Genomic DNA, 20,877 nt, shown 5'->3' with positions numbered 1-20,877 from the left:
CATAGGCCAAGACACAATATTCATGAAAAAGTTTTTCGGCGTAAAATAATGGGCTAAAATTTTTACGAACAGCAAGTCTATACTGATAAAATTGTAACATTGTAAGAGGGCTTCGAGCAGTTCGACTCTCTTCTCTGTGTTGAAGATTTTCATGCCATCCGAGTTTTCCATTAGGAAAAAGTACAGGAAAGGCTCAAGGGTCAATATTGGGACTGGTTGATTTGAGTGTAGTTAAATGTTGAGAATATTCTTGTACAGAGAAGTCTATATTTAATGGAGGTTGACCGTTTTCTCCTACAAAGATGACCGCTACCTCATTATTTGATGGTGTGTTATACCGACGAAATCAAGAGATTTATGTTTACAAAAATGAATATATATATATATAAAAAATACCGAATATTTGGGTCGATTTTCTGAGGCTGCTTTTAACTCCTCTTCAACTAAAATTGCAGCCACTCTTTTGTATATTTTGACAAAAGGATTGGATTCATTGAGCATTGTTTGTAAAGACGTCATTATATTGCTTCTACATAATATATGTTATTTCTAGAATCAGATAATCGTTCATTTAATGCTGCTTTATCTTCAATTATGTACAATTGGTTGTATTGTGGTTTATGACCTTGCAACGGAAACAAAGATCCAGTTTTTATATAAACTTGCCCTTGTACCCTATAAGTGAAAAATCCTGGAGGGAGTGTGTTCAGGTTTGAATTTATGGATGCCATTGCAAATACTGAATTATATTGTCGTTTATTAGCTTTAAAATGATTAGCATCAAACGTATTGCCTTCGTATAAATCTAATAATATATCTAGAATTAGCTTTAATGTTCTATCTGGGTCTATGTATACCTTTCCATTATGACAACAATTTTTAAAATGATTTTTAATTTTTTCACCTAAAAAATGAAGTGCTTGACATTAAACACATTCATAAATCATAGAACCAACCGAATGTACTGATACTTGAATGGTGTTATTTGAAAGTGATTAGTGATTAGTCCGCAGTGATTTTGAGTGATTTAATCCTGGGGGGCTGATGTTCTGTACTAAAAAACCTGCTTGAATATTTACGCTTTTTCGGGGGTCTGCCCGCCATTTGATATATTTACTTTCTCCTCTTCTTCTTAAGAAATAAAATCGCTGCAGACTGACAGCATTGATTTTTGTTTTTTTCTCGTTTTCCCAAGAGACATCATCAGTCACCAGCGACTTTTCGACTATCGTCAACTCTTCGTTATCGACCTTAAAGGAGAAAATATATATGATAAATATTCAAAAAATAATAACTATTGTGAATGTATGTAGGTATATCCTCACATCTCTATCTGGTAATAAGTATTATTTTTCATTTTACTGTACTCAGTGACCTACACCATTAACTTACCCAAAAGTCATCATCAAATAAATCTTGGGAATTGTCAGGTTGTATTGTAGAGGCAGCTACTGATTTAACAGATGCAACAGGAGCAGTTTGATTTTTTGGAAAAAGGTTTGAAAGTGTCCGAGCTTTGGTTATTCTTAACTGCCTAATTGTTTCTAGGCCACAGCACTCGCATTAATTGAAATTATCTGCAAAAATATATTAAACAATTAATAATGTCTAATAGACACATTAGACATTGTCTATTGTATAATAAGAGGCAGCCAAGTTCAAGTAGAACTTGCGCATGAAGGGGTTCATTTCTATCGAGAAAAACGGTGAAAAAGTCGTGTCTGTTTCTGTATGTGTGGGTGTTCATGACACCTCAACACAGGCTATGCATGTGGTCATTTATTATTATTTGTCGAATTATAGAGAAAAAATATTGAGCCGCTTACCGACTATAATGTTGTCGCATTCCACACATCGACTGCACATTTGCTTTTGTTTGCCATCTCTTGAAAATATTTTGCCATTACAAAAATTGCATGTCACTGGAAGTAAATAAGTAGAGATCGTCTAAACTAAAATGACGCGCCCCACTACATAATTAGTTTATTTATATTTGTGAGTGCTAATATCAATAACGACACTGCATCTGTGTGGGATCGTCGATTGTTCGATCGACTAGTCGAGTGATAAATCCGACAATGCTTCCTCTATGGAGCAGCGCCGTCACATTGTATGAAACAAGACGTCTGTTCCTGTCGAGCGTTATTGTCAAACTAAACTAGTTGGACAACAAATCCGAGCACAACGGTTCTTAGCAAGTACGGTCTACAAAGAAATTCTAAGTCAGTGGTTCCTAACCTTTTCAATGTCACTACCCCTGTGAACAAGTATGGGAATTGAGTTTACCCCTAGCCAATTTAAAAATAATTAAAACCACACAAATTCGAACGAAAATATGTTTATTATCTAACTAAATTCTAAGAAATTGCACGTTTAGGTAACTAGTAAAGTAAAGTAATATGTAAATCTTGGAGTTAACTAGTGTGAAGGTTGAAATTGCTTTGCATTCGCAAGTTTGACAATATTAGGTTCGGTTTCACTCAACGCGCATCTCATGTCATGCTCAACATTCAGACGGTTTCTGGCTTTTGTTTTTAATGTAACAAGAGTTGAGAAACCAGTTTCACATCTGTAAGTTGTAGCAAATGCAATCAACATTTTTAAAGCTCTGTCAGCTATAATGGGATATTCTGCAGCTGCTTTTCGCCAAAATGTGCTTAGTTTATCATTTTGAAAATCAACTTTCAATGAGTTATTCTCACGCAGCCCGAGAAACTCTACTTTCGCTGACACATCTTCGTCCTTGAAAATATCGATGCAAGTAGAAAATGGTCTTAAAATCCAGGAGTAGGACTCACGACTGTCCATGTTCGGAAAATATTGCTGCAGTGAGTCTATCACGGCAGTTAAATGTTGAACCACGGAATTTTCAAACGTGATTCTCTCTTGTTTATTATTTACTAATTGCTCACTTAGTTGTGTAAACATTGACACATCACCAGCTTGAACTCTGCGTTGGTAAAGTTCCAGTTTGCGCAAAAAACTTGCGATTTTATCCTGCAACGTCAAAATATTCGTTTCATTTCCTTGCAGTGAAATATTCAGACTATTAATTTCAGTGAAAAAATCCGCAAGGTACGCCATTTTTAGAATAAATGTTTGGTCTTTAATTTTTGCATAATATTCTTTTTCTTTTTGTGTTCTCTGATTTTCAAAAAACAATCCAATTTCTTCTCGTAATTCGTAAACCCTACTTAGAACTTTGCCTCTTGATAACCAACGTACCTCTGTATGGTACAAAAGAGCATTAAATGTAGCACCAACTTCATTGCACAAAACTTTGAAGAATCTTGAGTTAGTAGCGCTGCCTCGAATATGATTAACAATTTTTACTATGTCACTCAACGTGTTTCGCAAATCTGGTGGAAGCGTTTTCACAGCCAAAGCGTAACGGTGTATCAAGCAATGATAGCCGAAAACTTGAGGAGCAACTTGTTTCACGAGTGCCTGAAAACCAGAACGGATGCCCATCATGGAAGGCGCCCCGTCTGTACAAGTACCAATCAGCTTTAACCAGTCTAGGCCATTTTCCTCAATAAACTCTTTTAGCGTTTGAAATACGTCTTCGCCGCGAGTAGTAGTGGGCAAAGACTTGCAGAACAAATATTCCTCCTTTACATCATCATCTTTAATGTATCGTGTAAACACCAATAATTGTGAACATGAAGCAACATCTGTGGACTCGTCCAACTGCAGCGCAAACATAGGACTTTCCTTTATTTCAGAAATAACGGTTGCTAGAATATCGGCACTCATTTCACATATGCGACTTTGAATAGTAGTGTTTGAGAGTGAGATTTGTTTAATCTTAGCTACATGTTGCTCACCAATAACAAGTGCTAAGTTACTGCATCTAACAAGCAAGGTTTGATGAGGTCCTCTCCTATAGTGTGTGGTTTTTTATTACGTGCGATGCGATAAGCAATTTTGTATGAAGCTTGAAGGCATGATTCATTTGCTTTCTGTATATTGCCTGTAGAATCCATGCGGGAAGACTTCAGAATCCTCTCCTTTTTCTTAAAAAAATCTATATTTTATCTGCGAACTCCTTGTGAACTTTAGCAAAATTTTCTTTTAATTTGCTCCGTTTCATGCTTTCTGGATTAAGCACTTTATTACATAAAACACACTGAGGCTTTTCTATATTTTTGTCTACGATGCTTGTGAAACCCCATTGTAGAAATGCTTCTTTATAAGTGCGCTTTTTGCCAGTTGAAGTAGAAGCCATGTCAGAAACACCTGCAGGAACCTAAAACAAAAATCAACTAATACATACCTACGTAAACCAATCACTCGTGACAATATTAACGTGACGATATTAACAAACACTGCTTACCTTTGAATTTAAACAATTCAAAAATACGATTTCTGCAATGCGCGGCGGAACAAATAAAATGCGTGTTCTTCCTAAGCTTAGGTAAACAAAATGAACATCGCGCCTGTCCGGAGTACAGGTACCTTGGTCCAACACTAGTCAAAGGTAAAACCCGTTGACAGAGAATAGAGGTAGAAGACAAGTCCTCAGCGTATGCAGTGCCGGATTTATGTTTTTTTATGAGTGTAGGCTACTTTATTTCCGCCGCCCCATGGACTTACATACCTTTCTAAAATAATAATTTTCCATTTTTAGTAAAGAAGGCCTTACAGTTTAATAAAACTAGAATTAGTCATTAAGAAGGAGCGTAATGAAATAAAAATCAAGATTTACATTTTTTACGGGCCTTTTTAATAGCAAAATCATTAATAATATCATCATAGTTTATGGTGTTCATTATCTCGGCTTCTATGTAGAGAAGAGCTAGAGAATTTTCTTGAGATAATGAAGACCTTTGATAATTCTTTACGCGTTTTAAACAGGAAAAACTCCTTTCCCCAGAACAATTTGTAGCAGGAGTGGAAAGTGCAATGCGGAGAGCTATATCCAAGTTAGGGTATACATTAGATAGACTTTGATTCCTCAAAAAAGTTGAGAGACTGAGTAGTGAGTTTGATTCAGGCTTCACTGCACACTCTGCAGTTTTATCAGAGGAAATGTGACTTTGAAAATGCACACATTCTTGAATCAAATCGTCCTCTAAATCATTGGTATAATATTTTACGAGGGATTGAGCTTTTTCTGTAACTGTTTGTGTTGAAAGTTCAGTCATTTTTGTTAAAAATGAAAATTTGTCTTTAAAATTTAAGTAAGCATTATGCCTTCTCTGTATTTTAGCTCTCAGTCTATCAAGGATGACCAAAAAGGTATTGACTCTGAAATAATCTCTAGAGCTGGGGGGTATTTCAGGTTCTTCATTCGTTATTTCATCCGTCATCTTTTTTCTTTTAGGTTGTCTTTTTGTTTTACCTTTGTATTCCTTAAGTGTGCTCATCTCCATTGCTTTTTCTTCGAAATAGTCAAAGTTTTCTCGTTCTGCTATTATAAACTCTACAAGAGATCCATAGAGATCAGATACCGTCAATACATCTACAGATGAGCTCTGAATCTGAATGCTCACTTTATTTAACCTTTCCAAAATAACATTCCAAAATAAGACCATGAACGCAGTTTCAAGTTTTTCTAATTTGATGCGAATTCCTTTTCCTCATTTCGCGGGACCGGTTTCTCTGTACTGTCATTTTCAATCATTTTTATAACTGTAATTACTTCATCCCAGGAATGTTTTAGACTTTTACAGGCATCTGCTCTAGCCGACCAACGAGTGAGGTTCACTCTCTTGAGTCTTTTTCCTCTTCCTATCTCATTCGTTAATTTTTTCCAACGTTCAGTTGACTTCAGGAAGAAAGTATATACCTCCTCTAGCAACATAAAAAAGTGGCAGGCCTCTGTACAAGACTCAGCGGCCGAGGTTCCTACCAAATTCAATGAATGAGCTGCACAAGGAACAAACATAGCAAATTGTGCTTGTTCTTGAATTTTGGCTTGTAAACCATTGTAAATCCCTGACATGCTAGAGGCATTATCATAAGACTGACCGCGGCAATCATCGAGGTTAATGTTTAACTTTTCTAGCTCTATAGTAATGGCATTAAACATATCTTGAGCCTTGTGTCCTACAGAAGGCAAGAATTTAATAAATCTCTCACATGGTTCTCCATTATCTAAAACATATCGAATCACAAGTGTTAGCTGATCTAAATGTGCTACATCTGGTGTAGAATCCACGATCAAAGAAAAATACTTTGCTTTTTTTATCTCATCACTGATGTATATTAGTACTTTTTCAGCCATTAAATAAATGAATTCGTCGCAGACAGTTTTCGAAAGGTAGCTAGTTGTTCCAGATCCCTGGTTTGCATATCTTTCAATGTGTTTGGTTAATAATGGGTCAAACTCTGCTATTAATTCTAGAAGCATAATGTAATTTCCACTGTGCTGGTCACCAAATTTTTCATTACTTCCTCTAAAAGCGAGACCTCTAGAAGCTAATACTTTTATTACAGCAACAACCCTCTTTAAAATGTTCCTCCAGTAAGAAATTTCTTCATTAAGTTGGGTAGTTAAGGAAGATTGGATATTGCCGTGAATCATACCCCTAGCTCTTAAAGCGAGAATGCAGGATTTATGATTTTGAGAGTTTTCGTGATGAGCTACTCGAACTTCTGCATTCTTCCAATCATTGAACCCTTCCTCGTCAAACTGTGTTCTGTTCTCAATAGATCCAAAGGCCAAACAGGGTCCACAGAATACGGAGCCTTTGCTCTCCGAATAGACGAGCCAATTCCTTTCTTTAATTTCGTTATTCTTCATTTTTCTGTAAAATATATTTTTTGGTAAATAACGGCGATGATCGGAATACATTCTTCCACTTTTTGTGAAGTCACAGGTTTTATTTTGTTCGAAACCATTTCTTGCAATAATATCTCTTGTTGAATCGTTTATCCCCCAGAAGGCTGGATCTTTGTTTAGTTTTATGGTTGATTCAATTTCAATAAACGTCGCAACTGTAGCCATTTCTTCGCTGGCTAACTTTATATTAGTGCCACTTGTTGAAATAATTCAGTGCGCGTGGGTATATGTAGGTGTGATATGATTTTAGATGAAGAAATAATGGATCACCGTTCTATTGCTGCTGACCTTTAAATAAAACTAATTTATTATAAAAAAATCTGGCATTATCAGTTTTTTCTGAAAGCTTTTTAGTTGCATAATGAATACGAATTTTGAAACATTTCAAACTTATAGCCTTAATTAAGAGCGAATAATGACAGTCCAGGAAAGTTTTTCTGTTAAAATGTGATATTTGATAAAATAATGTTAAACCCAAACAACGTTTAAGACTTTCCTGCATAAGCACAATAACATTTTTTTTTTATTAAGACCTCGGTTTTTACTCAATACGGAATATTATAAACACAAATTTCCCAAATATTTGAAACATCTTTTGAATGGTAACATAATCCACCTTTGTCTTTTTGTAGCTGTAGACTGGTATATTTAGTATCTGATATAATAGCAGACACACATTCCTCGCACTGAAGCTCTTTTTTCAGTTTGCTTACAACAAATCCAGCAATATATACAATCACATGTTTAGAAAATTCCGTTAATAGACATGGATCAGTAAAGTAATCGTGATCCTTCATTAAAACTTTATCGCAATATTCTGAAGTACTACTTTCGGCGAAATTATTAATCATTATATTTTTTTCAGACGTTTTGTTAATTGCTATTTCTGGTTTGGTTAATGTTAAAATATTTATACGCTGTAACGGAATACAATTACCTGACGTGATGAAGTAACATTCTTTTAAATGCCGACTTTATTTGTCTAGCACAGTGAGGGTTGTTGTTAAACCCTCCTTTTGCTGTAATAGCACTAAAGAAATACTCCAAGTCATCTTGTCTTACTTTGTAAGTGCTTAAAAACGAAAGGTTATTTATTTATCACTTGAGTTTCGTACAAAAAAAAAAAACACTTAATACAAATAAGAAAGCCTAAAAATCCGGTTTTTCTAATTGAAGGCATAATATTTCAGTCTCCTAATTTTAATTCGTTCAAATATGAAATCATTTCATCATACAAGTTTGGTTGATGGTTGATACATATGGTTTGATGTGTGAAAAATTATTCACAGATAGTGTTTTTTTTGTATAAACATGCTCATATATTCATATCCTAGAATTCTTAACGTCAAATATATATATTTTTTTTTTCAATAAAATCAACAGTATCAGCAGATTCTTTAAATTCGTCAATATTGAGTTCTGTATTTCAAAATTGAATAGCATTTGCAACGGATTCACTCATTACTTGGGCTGCCAACTTGACCTTCATGATTTGTTTGTAAAAATGTATGTGCGATTTATTTAATTTGTTACCTAAATGCAATCCTACGTTGTCTTAGAGCTCTACCAGTAACTTTACGTATTTCCATGACACAACACGTCCTTGTGGGTCTGTTATTGGGCCCTTTTCTCCTAAGGTATTCCTAACTAATTTCAGCATATGTGAAGGGTCTGGAAATATTACAATATTATTACTGCCGACAGAGAAGGAAGGGTCAATGTAATCGCCATCTAATTTCCAACCTAAAACTTTGGCCATAGAAAAATTTGTCGGGCATCCATCAAAAGTTAGTGAAATAATTTCAATACCGCAATCCTGAGTTAATATTTTAATTCAATTTGTTACTAAACTGGCATTTTATTAAGCGTTTATCCCATCGATTAAAAAAAAACCTAAAGGCATTTCATCAAAACTTCGCATATTGTTTAGTGGAATTAGTTTTTTTTTGTACTAATTTCTTGTAAAAATTTGACGGCTATGATAGATTCTGTAGAAAAACCGGGATTGCCATCAATGCATTGGTACCATCGCGATAGCGTACCGGATGAGGTAAGCAAGTGTTTAATAGCTTCCTTACAAAGGTGTAATTTTTCGGACTTATGTAGTGTAAGCTTAAGGCAAACTTCGGCTTCCTGGTTGATTAATGAACGAGTCTTTAATTCCACAATTACCGTAATTTGTTCAGCAGTTTTCTTTTGCAAACGCCAGGTCTTAGATCTTAAAGCGGCTAGTTCCTTTTTTCTATTGTCACTTAATATTGTCTTCTTTTCCAATTTCCTAATTAACTTCTTTTTTACGAGGAATCATCTCAACTTCCGGCGCTACCACAATAGGTAATATTTCTTGTGTCTGAAATATAACAAAAAATATGTCTGTATTTATAAAAAAAATGTATTCACAATCGTAAATATTAAAAATATCTCTACAGCTTAAACAATTTTAATAACATGGTTACGTTAAAAATGTTTTAGTAGATATATAAACGGCTACACATACTAGCTAAAGCTATATAGCTAAAGTAGCAGTATTTGCACAGTATCAAATTTACAAGATTTAGTTTTCATAATATAGACTGGTCAAAAACTTATCATATTACTTTCTATTTCAACTTCCATAGCAACTTCTACTAAAGATAGATCATCATGACTATCTATCATGGATGAATCAAGCTAAATATGATTATATTATATTATAGTTTAAAATTTGTGTTCATATATCTATAAAGTTTTTCAAAATGAAATGCAATTTAACACTAATATACTTCTCTATAATAGCTTTAGTTAGGTCTGTCACGTGGCTCGCACTAGGATATAAGCCAACCTGATGATGACTTATGTTGTTAAATAAGTCAGTCCCAACGAAGCTGCACATAATCTTTGCTGTTATTAACAAATGTTTGTTAATATTCCGAAGGTTTTCGGTGTACCTTTTTATAACTGCTTTGTATCAGTTCTTTCGAAGGGTACAAGAGATCACCATTATCTTTTGCTACTATGAATTTATGGTCGGAATTTATTTCACTTGATAATAGTGCTCCCACACAAATGACACAATCAATTTTTTTCATTAAAATATGTGCTATACATATATCCCGCAATGTGACTTATAATTTGTTGGCTAAAATCAGAAATATTTTGGAAAATAAAATTTATGTCTTGATCATCATGTTTTTGAGAAACCATATCAATACCGTCTTCCATTGTTAGTTGTTCTATTGATGCGTTCTATAGGCGATGATGCGCAATTCAGGATAGAAATATGTTCCAGAGCCAAGCAATTTCCACTTTCGAGAGCCTTAATCTCGATATGCGCTAGTAGTTTCTTATGTGCTGCCTTAAACTGGCGCACCGCAGGGTTATTATTGGCTCCTCCATGTGACCTTACATTGCCAAAGAGCATCTCGAGGTGGTCTTGGCTAATTTTATACATTGGCCTATAAACAAGTACTTGAGTACGTATTATATGATTATAAATATGTTTTACTGCTTCGGCGCAACCGATGAACCCAATAAAGCCCGTTTTTCGCGGGCTTTGTATAAACAGTCTGTCGTCGAGACATTTTAATCGTGATAGGTAATCGACTGCTATGTCTAGGAATCCTAAAAGTTCCATGGAATTAATTTCCGTAAGCGCTTTTTTAAATTTAAATTGAAATGAGCTTCGGGAATTGAATATGTCAAACTTATTATTAATCATCCTCAAAAATTTTCATGTTGCTTCACTATTTTTAAATGCAGGTAGTTTAAGTTCATTGCAACAAAAGTCTATAGTATCCGCTACACTAAGGCTGAATAGCTGTGTTGCGAGCTTAACCTTCATTTTTTGATTATGAAAATAATTATGACGGTAACGTAACTTGTTAGCTAAATGGAAATTTTCTCTTTCTTGTTATTATTAGCTTATCTTATTAGCTTAGCTTATTTAGTTCTTCCAAAAATTTCCACTATATTTTATTGCCATCTGGACCTATAAAAGTTTTATAGCATTGAAAAGCGTTTCGCAACAGTTTGATCATGTGAGACAGATCCAACATTACTAAAATTGGGTCTTTATTTACAGGATGGTTAAAAGTAATTCTTCGATCTTCTATAGAACAACCCAAACATTTCACCATTGCTATATTTGCAGCGCATCCATCGAAAGTCAAAGATATAATTCTTATATCAGTTTCTTGAACAAGTTCTAAACTTTGTAAAATTAAGTCAGAACGCTAACTTTCTGTTATGCCATCCACAAGGAAATAACCAATGGGAACTTTAAAGTTACAATTTACGCTTGCAACTAAAAAAACTAGAGCCTCTTTACCTTCTAAAACATGACATTCAACGTTTTTTTATATTTTATAGTGATGATGATGACATGTCATCGTACGTCGGATTCATTTTATTATGGTTTTTATTCAACTTTTTATTTTATTATGGTTTCTTGAGTTTTTATTCTCTTATTGTATAAATATGGTAAAGAAGTTCGAAAATAAAAATATTCAGAAAAAATAGATGATTGACAGGTTGACACGAAATTTTTAATTATTCTTATTATTTTCTTTATTTCATTTAAATACATATAAATTACATTTTTAAATATATATAAAAAAAAACAACATACATTTAAAAATATAAAAAATAGTGTCCAACCGGCAACGGGAACAGGGCCCAAGCTGCCGTTGGTCAGGGCTCCAGAGAGAGGAACCTCCTCACGATGCGCGCCGTGTCCAGAAGTACCGCTCTCTGAATCAAACCCTTGACCCAGACGCCCAACGAGAGCCTCATAAGGTGTTGGTCGAGGCTCTTGGCTATCAAGCCATTGACACTCACGACTATCGGGACAATGATTGCCGAGTCCACCTCCCACAAGTCGACAACCTCGTGAGCTAAATCCAAATATTTCATTTGTTTTTCTTTTTCCGCTTTCACGAGGTTCTCGTCATGGGGGATGGTGACATCAACAATCATTGCTCGACGTTCTGATCGATCTATCACCACTATATCAGGCTTATTAGCTACAATAGTCCTGTCAGTGATGATAGATCGATCCCAGTACAATGTGACATGACCATTTTCGAGAACTGGGTCGGGAACATACCTATAGTACGGCACCTCAGATTCCACAAGTTTGTACTTCAAAGCAAGCTGCTGATGGATAATCCTGGCCACTTGCTTATGTCTGTGCAAGTATTCGCCGTTAGCAAGACGAGAACAACCCGAAACTATATGCCTCAAGGATTCACCGGGACAGTGACATGCCCGACAGATGTCAACTGTACCATCCTTAATTATATATTTCCGGTAGTTATTTGTCAAGATAACTTCATCCATAATTGCACAAACAAACCCTTCGGTTTCACCAAAAAGATCACCGAAGCGTAGCCAGGCCACGGACGCTAAGAAATCTACATCGGCTCCATGAAGAGTCCGATAATAGCGTCCGTGTAGCTCCTTGCTTTGCCATACATCTTTGCGGTCTTTGACGCTTAGTACGACAGGTTTGCGCCAGTTCTCTTTGCCTAGAGAGAGCGGAGTGAAGGCCTTATCCACTGCCACAACATTTCGATGCATCCCCACGTCCATTCGGAGGAAGTACTCCCTGAGGTTACATATCTCGCGATTATGAAGGGTCTTGGCGTTTAAGAAGCCTCGCCCCCCACACTTTCGCGGGATATATAACCTCATTACCGATGATCGCGGGTGGTGCATTCGATTTGCGGTGAGCAGTGTGCGGACTCTTCTATCCAAGGCGTCCAGCTCGGTCTGTGTCCACTTGAGTATGCCAAAGGAGTACATAATCACTGGCATGACCCAACCATTAAAGGCACGCACCTTGTTACCGCCCGATAAAGAACTTTACACTTATTATTATTATTCTACAATTATTTCCATCTCCATGAAGCTTGAAGAACCTTCATAATTTTTAAAACATTTGTGTTGCTTTGGTGCGATATTTTTGTGCTCAGCTCGAACGTATAAGAAGCAATATTTATTTTTTCATCCAATATAAAGAACTTGACCTGTTTTTCTGCCGATTATGACTGCTGTGTCTGATGACGCTTTATAATTAGTGCTGTAAGATCTAGCACATCATGAGCCGTCAATGCAAACATCATTCATAGGATAGCCGTTCTTAATTCGACCTTCTGCGACAGCGATCTCTTTCTCCATTTGAGCTGCAGCTTCCATGGTAGCACTTGCCGCCTTATACCATTAATGGAATGTTCATTGCTGAGCAAAGTTACTCAAATTGGGAAAAGCCGATACCGGAAACCACAATCCCAGTAGTGGCGGATACATATGTTTATATTCACTTGTTCTTTGTCGTTTTGGTCTTCCGAGTTAGTCAAGCATAATTGTTTGCAAATATTGCATTCAAATCGAAATACTGATAAAAGTCCTCGTCTTTTTTCACTAATTAAACGGAAGTTACCTAATGTGCAGTTAAATAAACCTCTGTGACGAGCTTTTACTTGTTACTAAAACATAATTCATATCGATAATTAACGTCCCGAAATAGGTTGAAATTCATCTTTGCGTACTTTTTCTACGATGAGGAGTCTTCAAGGTGCCTTTAGTTTCTCTAAAAAACATAAATATAGTAAGTCTTACAAGTTTGTCTTACAAATACGAGTTATTTTGATAGTGGGTCGTATGCATAAAAAGACTTATTTTCACATAATGAACATATTATTATATTACTATTTAAATACATCAAAACCTTTTACGTGCTAGCCATAGTGAGAAGAGAAATGACATAACAAACAGTGAAGTTACTAGATTAGAAAAATATAAATGTATACCAGTGTAAACATACTAATATTCTTACACGAGTAATTAAGCTTTGTATGTAAAATGCGGTAAAAGCATAAAATGTGGTCCTTACGTTAACGTACCAGTTTTTTGTATATCAACAGGTTCCAATCCAATAAAAGAGGTTTTGGATATATCAGTCGTGTTGCTACATGATGCATTATCCATGTAGTACCTGAAAACCCATCCATATTATGTTAGTACAGGGTGGGCCAGAGTAAAGTTCACTTTTGAAACCTTTATAAAAAAAACCGTACTAAAACAATTTGTTTAAAAAGTAACAAAATGTATTTTTTTTTTGGAATTGGCAATTGAGGAAGAAGTCATAATAAATGAATATATTAATCCAAGTGTAAGAAAAGAAAGAATTGTAAAACCGAGGTACGAACACAATGCGTGGGATTCAACAGAATTTCATCGTCGATTCAGACTTACCAAAGAATCAGTGCAATATTTGCTGTTCTTGGTAAAAGATAAAATTCAGAACAAGACACAAAGGTGAGTTAGCAGTTAGCTTTAGTACCTATTTAAGCATAAAAAATAAACAGTCCTCTGGAAACATGTTGGCATTAGAATAGGCCTGTTGACAAAATTTGGAAATATGTTTAAAACTATAGTTTAGTATCTATTTTACCCCAAAAATATAATATTTTTATAAAAATATGCGTTTTACGTATTTATTTTGCGTTTATAAAAATTAATTTCAAATTGACATTTGAAAAGGCCAAGACTGTCATGGCCTCTTGAATGACGTCACACCTCGCAAAACATTGGAGTTTGTATATGTTAGTCAAGGAGATTTTTTAACAAATAATGCATTCCTCTTATTATAAATACTGTGTAGTGCCCCAGTGTAAAAGTACAACTATAAAAACGCCAAACAAATTATTCATATACGTTCCAAACAATAAACAAATACGAAGAAAGTGGTTAGAAATGGCAAGGAGGCAAGATGCTCATAGTTTATCAACTAATTCAACAATTTATTTCTGTGAAGATCATTTTGATGTAAGTATAAAACAACTCGATGTGTCTAACCGTAAATATAAAATAAATGTTATGAATTTTGCAAAATATACCATGAAGGTAAACATAACCAATAAAACGTTATGACATGAGTGAGTAATTTTGTTTTTTTTAGGAGTAAAAACATTATTTTTGTTTTATGCCTATATGATGTAATATTATACTATTTCTATATTGTTTTAGTTGCCAAACGATATGAATAACTATACTGAGTATCATATTATGGGAAAGGTATCACAAGTGCGCATGAAACCAGGTTGTATACCAAAGAAGTTCGAATGCCAAGAAGAGAGAAGTAAACGGACATGCAGTGACATGGAACAATCACTTATTTTGAAAAAACAAAGGTTTTCAATAATCACAGAGTGTTTGAATGAACCAGAACAAAGTTCATCTGTCAAGGATACTTCTGATACAAGTTCAGGTTTGTAACGAACAAAACAAGTGCTTTGCAGTTTGGAACAAGTATAATAATGGCTAGCATTATTAAATTAACATAATATGTTTATTTTTCAGATTTTCAAATAGTTCGAAAGAATGTACCTGAAACTCTCTGTAAGCTGTCCAGACTAAACTAAAATCAACAGAAAAGGCATTATCACCTTTAAAACCATCATACAAATCTATTTCCACATCCCCGTTCAAACAGGAGACCATTAAAAAATCAAGTCCTTCTACATCCGGCCTCTGCAAAGTTGCAAGAAGTTTATTTATTGAATCAGAGCACTCTGAGAGTGATATTTCTTTATATGAACCATCTACATCTACGACCAGCTGCTCGCCCATGCATTTATTGCAAGTTAAATCTTCATCTGACTGTAGTGAATTTACTGAAGAGGACAAGAAGCTAGAAGCAAAAGAAAACATATCTAATACAATAAAAAAAATTGAGAAAAAACCTAGATTGTACATTGGTGTTCCAATCAAGTGTTACTATTTGATTGACATTATAAAAGATGAAATAAATATTCCCAAACATCATTTATTATTTTGTTTAAATAAAATAAGATTGGATAGTACATTTTATCAACTGTCAGATGATTATGCAATGTCTCCATCATATTTAAGCAAGATATTTTCAAAAAATGTACCATTAATAGCCAGTGTAATGAGGCCTTTCATTGTGTCACTAGATAGTGAAATGATTAAAAAAAGACTACCTATGGCATTCAGGCACAAATATAATAATGTAAGTTGCATTATAGACTGCCTTGAAATTGAAATAGAAAAACCATCTAAAGCAACAAACCAAGCATTAACCTGGTCAGATTACAAAAAAGCTAACACAATAAAATATTTAATATCCTGTACACCAAATGGATTAGTGAACTATATTTCTCCAGGATTTGGAGGCAGAACAACCGACACTTGTTTAGTTGAATCCTGTGACTTTGTTCAAACATTAAAAAGTGGTATGTTCGTTATGGCAGACAGAGGCTTCAAACATGTAGAACAATATCTAAAAAAAGCTGGTATTACACTAGTAAGACCTCCTAGTGTCGAAACAGGAGTAAAGATGAGTAAAACTGAAGCGAAACTAACTAAGCAAGTAGCTAGCTTAAGGATACACATAGAGCGAGTTATTCGGCGTTTACGTGAATTTTGTATGCTTAAACCACATGCATGTATTAATTTTAAATATGTAAAAATACTTGACGAGATAATAATCATAGCATGTGCCTTAATTAATATACAAGATTCTTTAATAAAATAAAATAAATGAAAATCAAGACTAATTAATTATTTAAAAATACCTATATTATACACTACTAGTAATACTATTAAATAATAAAGGATAAATATTAATCTTCCAAAACTCCAACAACTTAACTTTGATTAAATTTTCTATATATATAGGATCATATTGTACACTTAATATCTCAACTTTTTTATTTTTGCAATAACCCGGATCAGCTACACAGAAGAAGCAGTTTTTCTTTCCTGTTAGAAACATTTGTAATTGCATTTGAGTATTATATTTTTCTGTGGGTTCACCATTTTTAATATAAGTTTTATATGTTTTTATAGTATTGGGACATTTAATTTCTATTATGCCATCTTCAAATATACCATCTGGTGAACCAGCAATCATAGGATAGGTTGAGTTCAATACCAGTCCACACTTATTTATCTTTTTATTAAGTTTTTTCTCCACAGATTTTCTTACTTCATCTTCTAGCATACGACCACGTTTCATTGATGTAGTGTCTGGTATTTTTGCACCTAATATGAGAGCTACAAGTGTGCCATCATTTGTTTTACAGCGGCTAACCTCAAAACCTCTAGATGCGGTTATTCGTCCATACCGCAGCTCATACCAAAGTCGGCTTTTGGATTGCTCCCTTGTTTCCTCTTCTACTTTTTTTATTACAGATGCAGATATTTCAACTTTTTTTAAGAATTCTTCAACACACTTCTCTTTAAACTTACACACAAGTTGATGCATTGAGACAGCTTCTATTTCACATACACTATGTGTGGGTTGATACTTAAGAAGTTCACAATCCTGAATTTTCCTCCTCTTTCCTTCTTCTAAAAACTTCTGCACAACGGACGAATTTGGTTGTAAAAGAGGGTTGCCCTTGGATAAATCTTTTGCCGTCATATATTTAAGACTACTACCAACTCTTGATAGTTTGGATTTCTTCCAGTAACATTCAACTGAAGTACATGAGGGTTCCTCACTTCGGCGATGAACCCACATTAGAAAAGCTATTGCGTGCTTACAACCACCCTGTGAAGCTACACAGTCTTCACATTGCACAGATAGAACAATTTCCTCTTCTTCATCAACAACTAGCGTGCATCTATACAGCTTCGCAAGAACTTTGTGCTCAGGACAGATTTTGCACTTAATAATGCACACTTTGCCGTCACGCTGAAGCTGCACATAGCTTATAGCATCATCTCCATATGAAGCTCGCGATGACCTGAAATTAACAATGTATCATTTTAGGTATTTCATACTTAACATTCGTTTACCTCAAAATCAGTTAATTACATTACACAGTTGGTAAATGCGACTCTCTGGCTGGTAATTATATAAAACTTTTTTGTTTTTCACATTATACTTACATAGAAGTTTTAACGTTGCGGAATTCCGATGAGCAAAAGTCGGCGTTGAATGCGAAAAAATTTCCAAGCATAATGGCGTCAATTTTGGGCAAATTACTGCTGTTTGCTTTGGTAAATCCTGATTCCATTATGTATGACACAAACTTTCTATCAATCAACTTAATTAACAACAATAAATTGCTAAGAAAACAAACGAAAAGCACATAAAATAAACTGATCACTTCGGACGAAAATGACAATTGATTGACACTCTATTGAAAGTGACAGCTACAACATTGTTTTGCGAGGCGTGACGTCACTCATCTCTGATTGGTGTTTGAAGTCACGTGGTTGAATGCCTAATTTTACTGATTTTATTTTCCAAAAATATTATTAATCGTATATTATTTTAATAAAAATAATATTTTTTCATTTACTGCATATCATGATTAATCATTAGGAAGTCTAAGCCACCCGATTTATTCTTAGTGGAAACAGGCCTATTCTCTGGCTTACTGGCTGTATAAGAAGCGTGTTTTTAGAGTGTTTAACAGTTTCAATGGGTTGGAATCTTTGCCTCGACGGGACAACGCTAACGCTCATAGTTTTGGTTGTCTCGAGGACAAGGTCTACAGGTCGTAATTGTACATAAGTCTGAGTGCTCAGAAGAAAGCTTTCGTGGCGTTTGCCTTCATTATAACCAGTAAAAACTTTCCGTGGCAGATTCTTTAGTTAACGTTGCCATTCAGTACCAAGCTGGGGTATAGGTGGAGCAGAAATAATTAATTGCGTTTATAAATGTCACTCCATTTAAAGGTGAACGGCAGGTTTGTATGGGCGTTTCGTACAGCTAAAAATGATCGGGTTTTGGAATAGTTTTTGTTTCAATAGTTAATATGACATACAAGCTTAGTTTAAATTCTTAGATTTTTAGAACTTGGCACGTAAAAGTTATAACTAGTTTTCTTTTTTAAGGTTATATCTTTTAGTGTTTTACTTACCAGTGTGTAAGTAGATTGAGATGAGGATCGTACCTACTCATTATACCTGCAGCTTGCGTTTGGAGATACCTACCCATGTCCAGCAGCGGACAGCAACAATTTGATAATGATAAAGGCTGTTCTGATAGAACTTTGATTAGTTTTAAGGTAAATAAAACAATACTTTTTTTTTTGTTAATACATTTATTTTATCATAATCAATTAATTCTCAGTATAACTTCATCTTAAAAGGGGGTAGGTCGAGTAAGACCCTCTACCGAGCATAGCTGAGGTTTCAAATAATACAAATGACATGTGAGCAGCTTCCCACTGTTCGTAAACCAACAATGCAGTGACAACGATAACTTTTAATTGCGTCCCGACCATTCATGTTTGTTTCTGCAAATCCATAAACCATTTACTCTCTCTCGGGATACCTCTAAAGTATATATTCCATGAATCGGAAATGCTCATCCACATATGAATGGGCCTGTCGAATTTGGTATACAAACAATTTAATTTCTCCATGGATAGCCGCGAAAAAGACAAGGTTGTCGCATCTATGGGTACAAACCAGGATCCGCGCCTATTTAAATTGTTTTCCAAAACTCGGCAATGGTATTTACTAAAAACAGGCGCTCAAATATAATTGTTACAAACTGCTCTCCTTGAATATTATCTGCAAATGGCGGAGTAAACGCCTTCAAAAGAGCAGCTGCTTTTTAAAAATCTGTCAATAGATGGCGACAACCGCGGTTAAAATATTCATAGCGGAATGTTTTGATGACCGTTTTAAAACGGCCATTCACAGCTTCTACTACCCACCTTTTTATAGTAACACAGCGTGATCTGTTGGCTTCAAGAGTTGTTAGCTGTAATTGGCCGTCTTCTCTAGTCTCAGGCATATGACCTATGTAACCTTTCTCATGCAGACTATCCATGCAATCACAAAAACCCCTATCTAGAATAAAAACATAATTTTCTCTATAAAAATCATTAAATTCCGTCTCGTTTAATAAATCATGCTTTATGGTCGCATAATTTGTAGAGGCACCATATGGTCCGCGTACATCATGATATATCCATAAGAGGCACAGAGGATAAAAGGTTTTAATAAATTCCTATATTTATGCAGGGAACACGTATCCTTTTGGAATAAGTAATTACTGCTTTTTGTGTATTTATGTATGTTGCATCAGCTATTGTTATGGTTTTTGTTCAGCTGGTGCATCAGGCTCACCGGTAATGTGATTGGAGATGTAAGAATTAGGTAATGAAATTTACTTATATTGTCCATGCTGTTATTATTATGTATCAATGAAAGAAAAGTGTCCCTATATTCCAACCAACACTGATAGCTGCCATCAAAACTGGGAAGGTCAATTTAAGGCAAACAATTTTAGTATAAAATTCCTTGTCCCACCTGTCACCTCGGAGCCTGATACGGACCTTACCAAGGAAGCATACTTGGCCGCCTTAAACAGGTTCATTGCGCGCCGTGGCAAGCGCGTGGCAAGCGCGTGGCAAGCGCGCCTCGCTGCATTTTGTCTGATAACGGAACAACTTTTGTCGGTTCTGATAATCAACTTCGTGCTTTTTTTCAGAACTCAAACCTTTCATATGACGTCGCGCAAGAAGGAATTGAATTCAACTTTATGCCTACTCTCCTCATTTCAATGGCGTAGCTGAAGCCGCCGTGCGCTGCACGAAACATCATTTAAAGAGACTACTTACTCTTACTCACTTCACATATGAAGAAATGGCTACTTGTCTAACCCAAATAGAGGCGATTCTCAATTCCCGACCACTTACCCCTGCTCTCCTGATCCACTTGATTTTTGTGCCCTAACACCTTCCCACTTTCTAATTGGAAGATCACTAACGTCCGCTTCGCATCCACAGATGACTGACAGCGGAAACATCAGTCGACTCGAACGATTCCAAAGGGTGGAATATATAAAGCTGCACTTTTAGAAAAGGTTTCACACTGAGTATATTTATCGGCTGCAGCAAAAAACTAATTGGTCGACGACATCGGGAGACATCGAGGTGGACAGCCTCGTCCTGGTAAAGGATAAGGCGGTCCCACCTCGTGGTCCGACGTACCCGGGGTCCGACGGCGTTGCAAGAGTTGCCGAGTTAAAAACTAAGAAGTGGACAATTCGGCGAGATTTCAACAACATCTGCCCGCTGCCACTTTCTTGAAGAATCCTTCGACCCGGGGAGCATGTT

The 20,877-nt window shown here is 35.3% G+C and overlaps 2 protein-coding genes across 2 annotated transcripts; one reads left to right on the top strand and one right to left on the bottom strand.

Moving 5' to 3' along the window:
- Positions 1-14,230: 14,230 nt before the first annotated feature.
- On the top strand, positions 14,231-16,341 carry LOC113500018. The gene is made up of 2 exons (XM_026880662.1): positions 14,231-15,035; positions 15,128-16,341. Exon 2 carries the CDS (start codon positions 15,396-15,398, stop codon positions 16,323-16,325), a length of 930 nt encoding a protein of 309 aa, XP_026736463.1. The 5' UTR covers positions 14,231-15,035; positions 15,128-15,395; the 3' UTR covers positions 16,326-16,341.
- Positions 16,342-16,370: 29 nt separating this feature from the next.
- Positions 16,371-20,877, bottom strand: LOC113500198. The gene is made up of 2 exons (XM_026880907.1): positions 17,687-20,877; positions 16,371-17,541 (listed from the first exon to the last, which is right to left on the bottom strand). The coding sequence occupies exons 1-2, from the start codon at positions 17,812-17,814 to the stop codon at positions 16,371-16,373; spliced, it is 1,299 nt and encodes a 432-aa protein (XP_026736708.1). The 5' UTR covers positions 17,815-20,877.

Source organism: Trichoplusia ni, chromosome 13 (assembly GCF_003590095.1).
Source record: "Trichoplusia ni isolate ovarian cell line Hi5 chromosome 13, tn1, whole genome shotgun sequence".
NCBI classification, from domain to species: Eukaryota; Metazoa; Arthropoda; class Insecta; order Lepidoptera; family Noctuidae; genus Trichoplusia; species Trichoplusia ni.
Note: the sequence above shows the minus strand (reverse complement) of the source record. Positions and strands in the feature narration are given on the sequence as shown.

Coding starts and splice junctions, on each gene's coding strand:
- LOC113500198 (XM_026880907.1), bottom strand. CDS start 17,814: ATGGAATCAGGATTTACCAAAGCAAACAGCAGTAATTTGCCCAAAATT. Junction 17,542..17,686: donor CGCAACGTTAAAACTTCTAT/GTAAGTATAATG, acceptor TGTTAATTTCAG/GTCATCGCGAGCTTCATATG.
- LOC113500018 (XM_026880662.1), top strand. CDS start 15,396: ATGCATTTATTGCAAGTTAAATCTTCATCTGACTGTAGTGAATTTACT.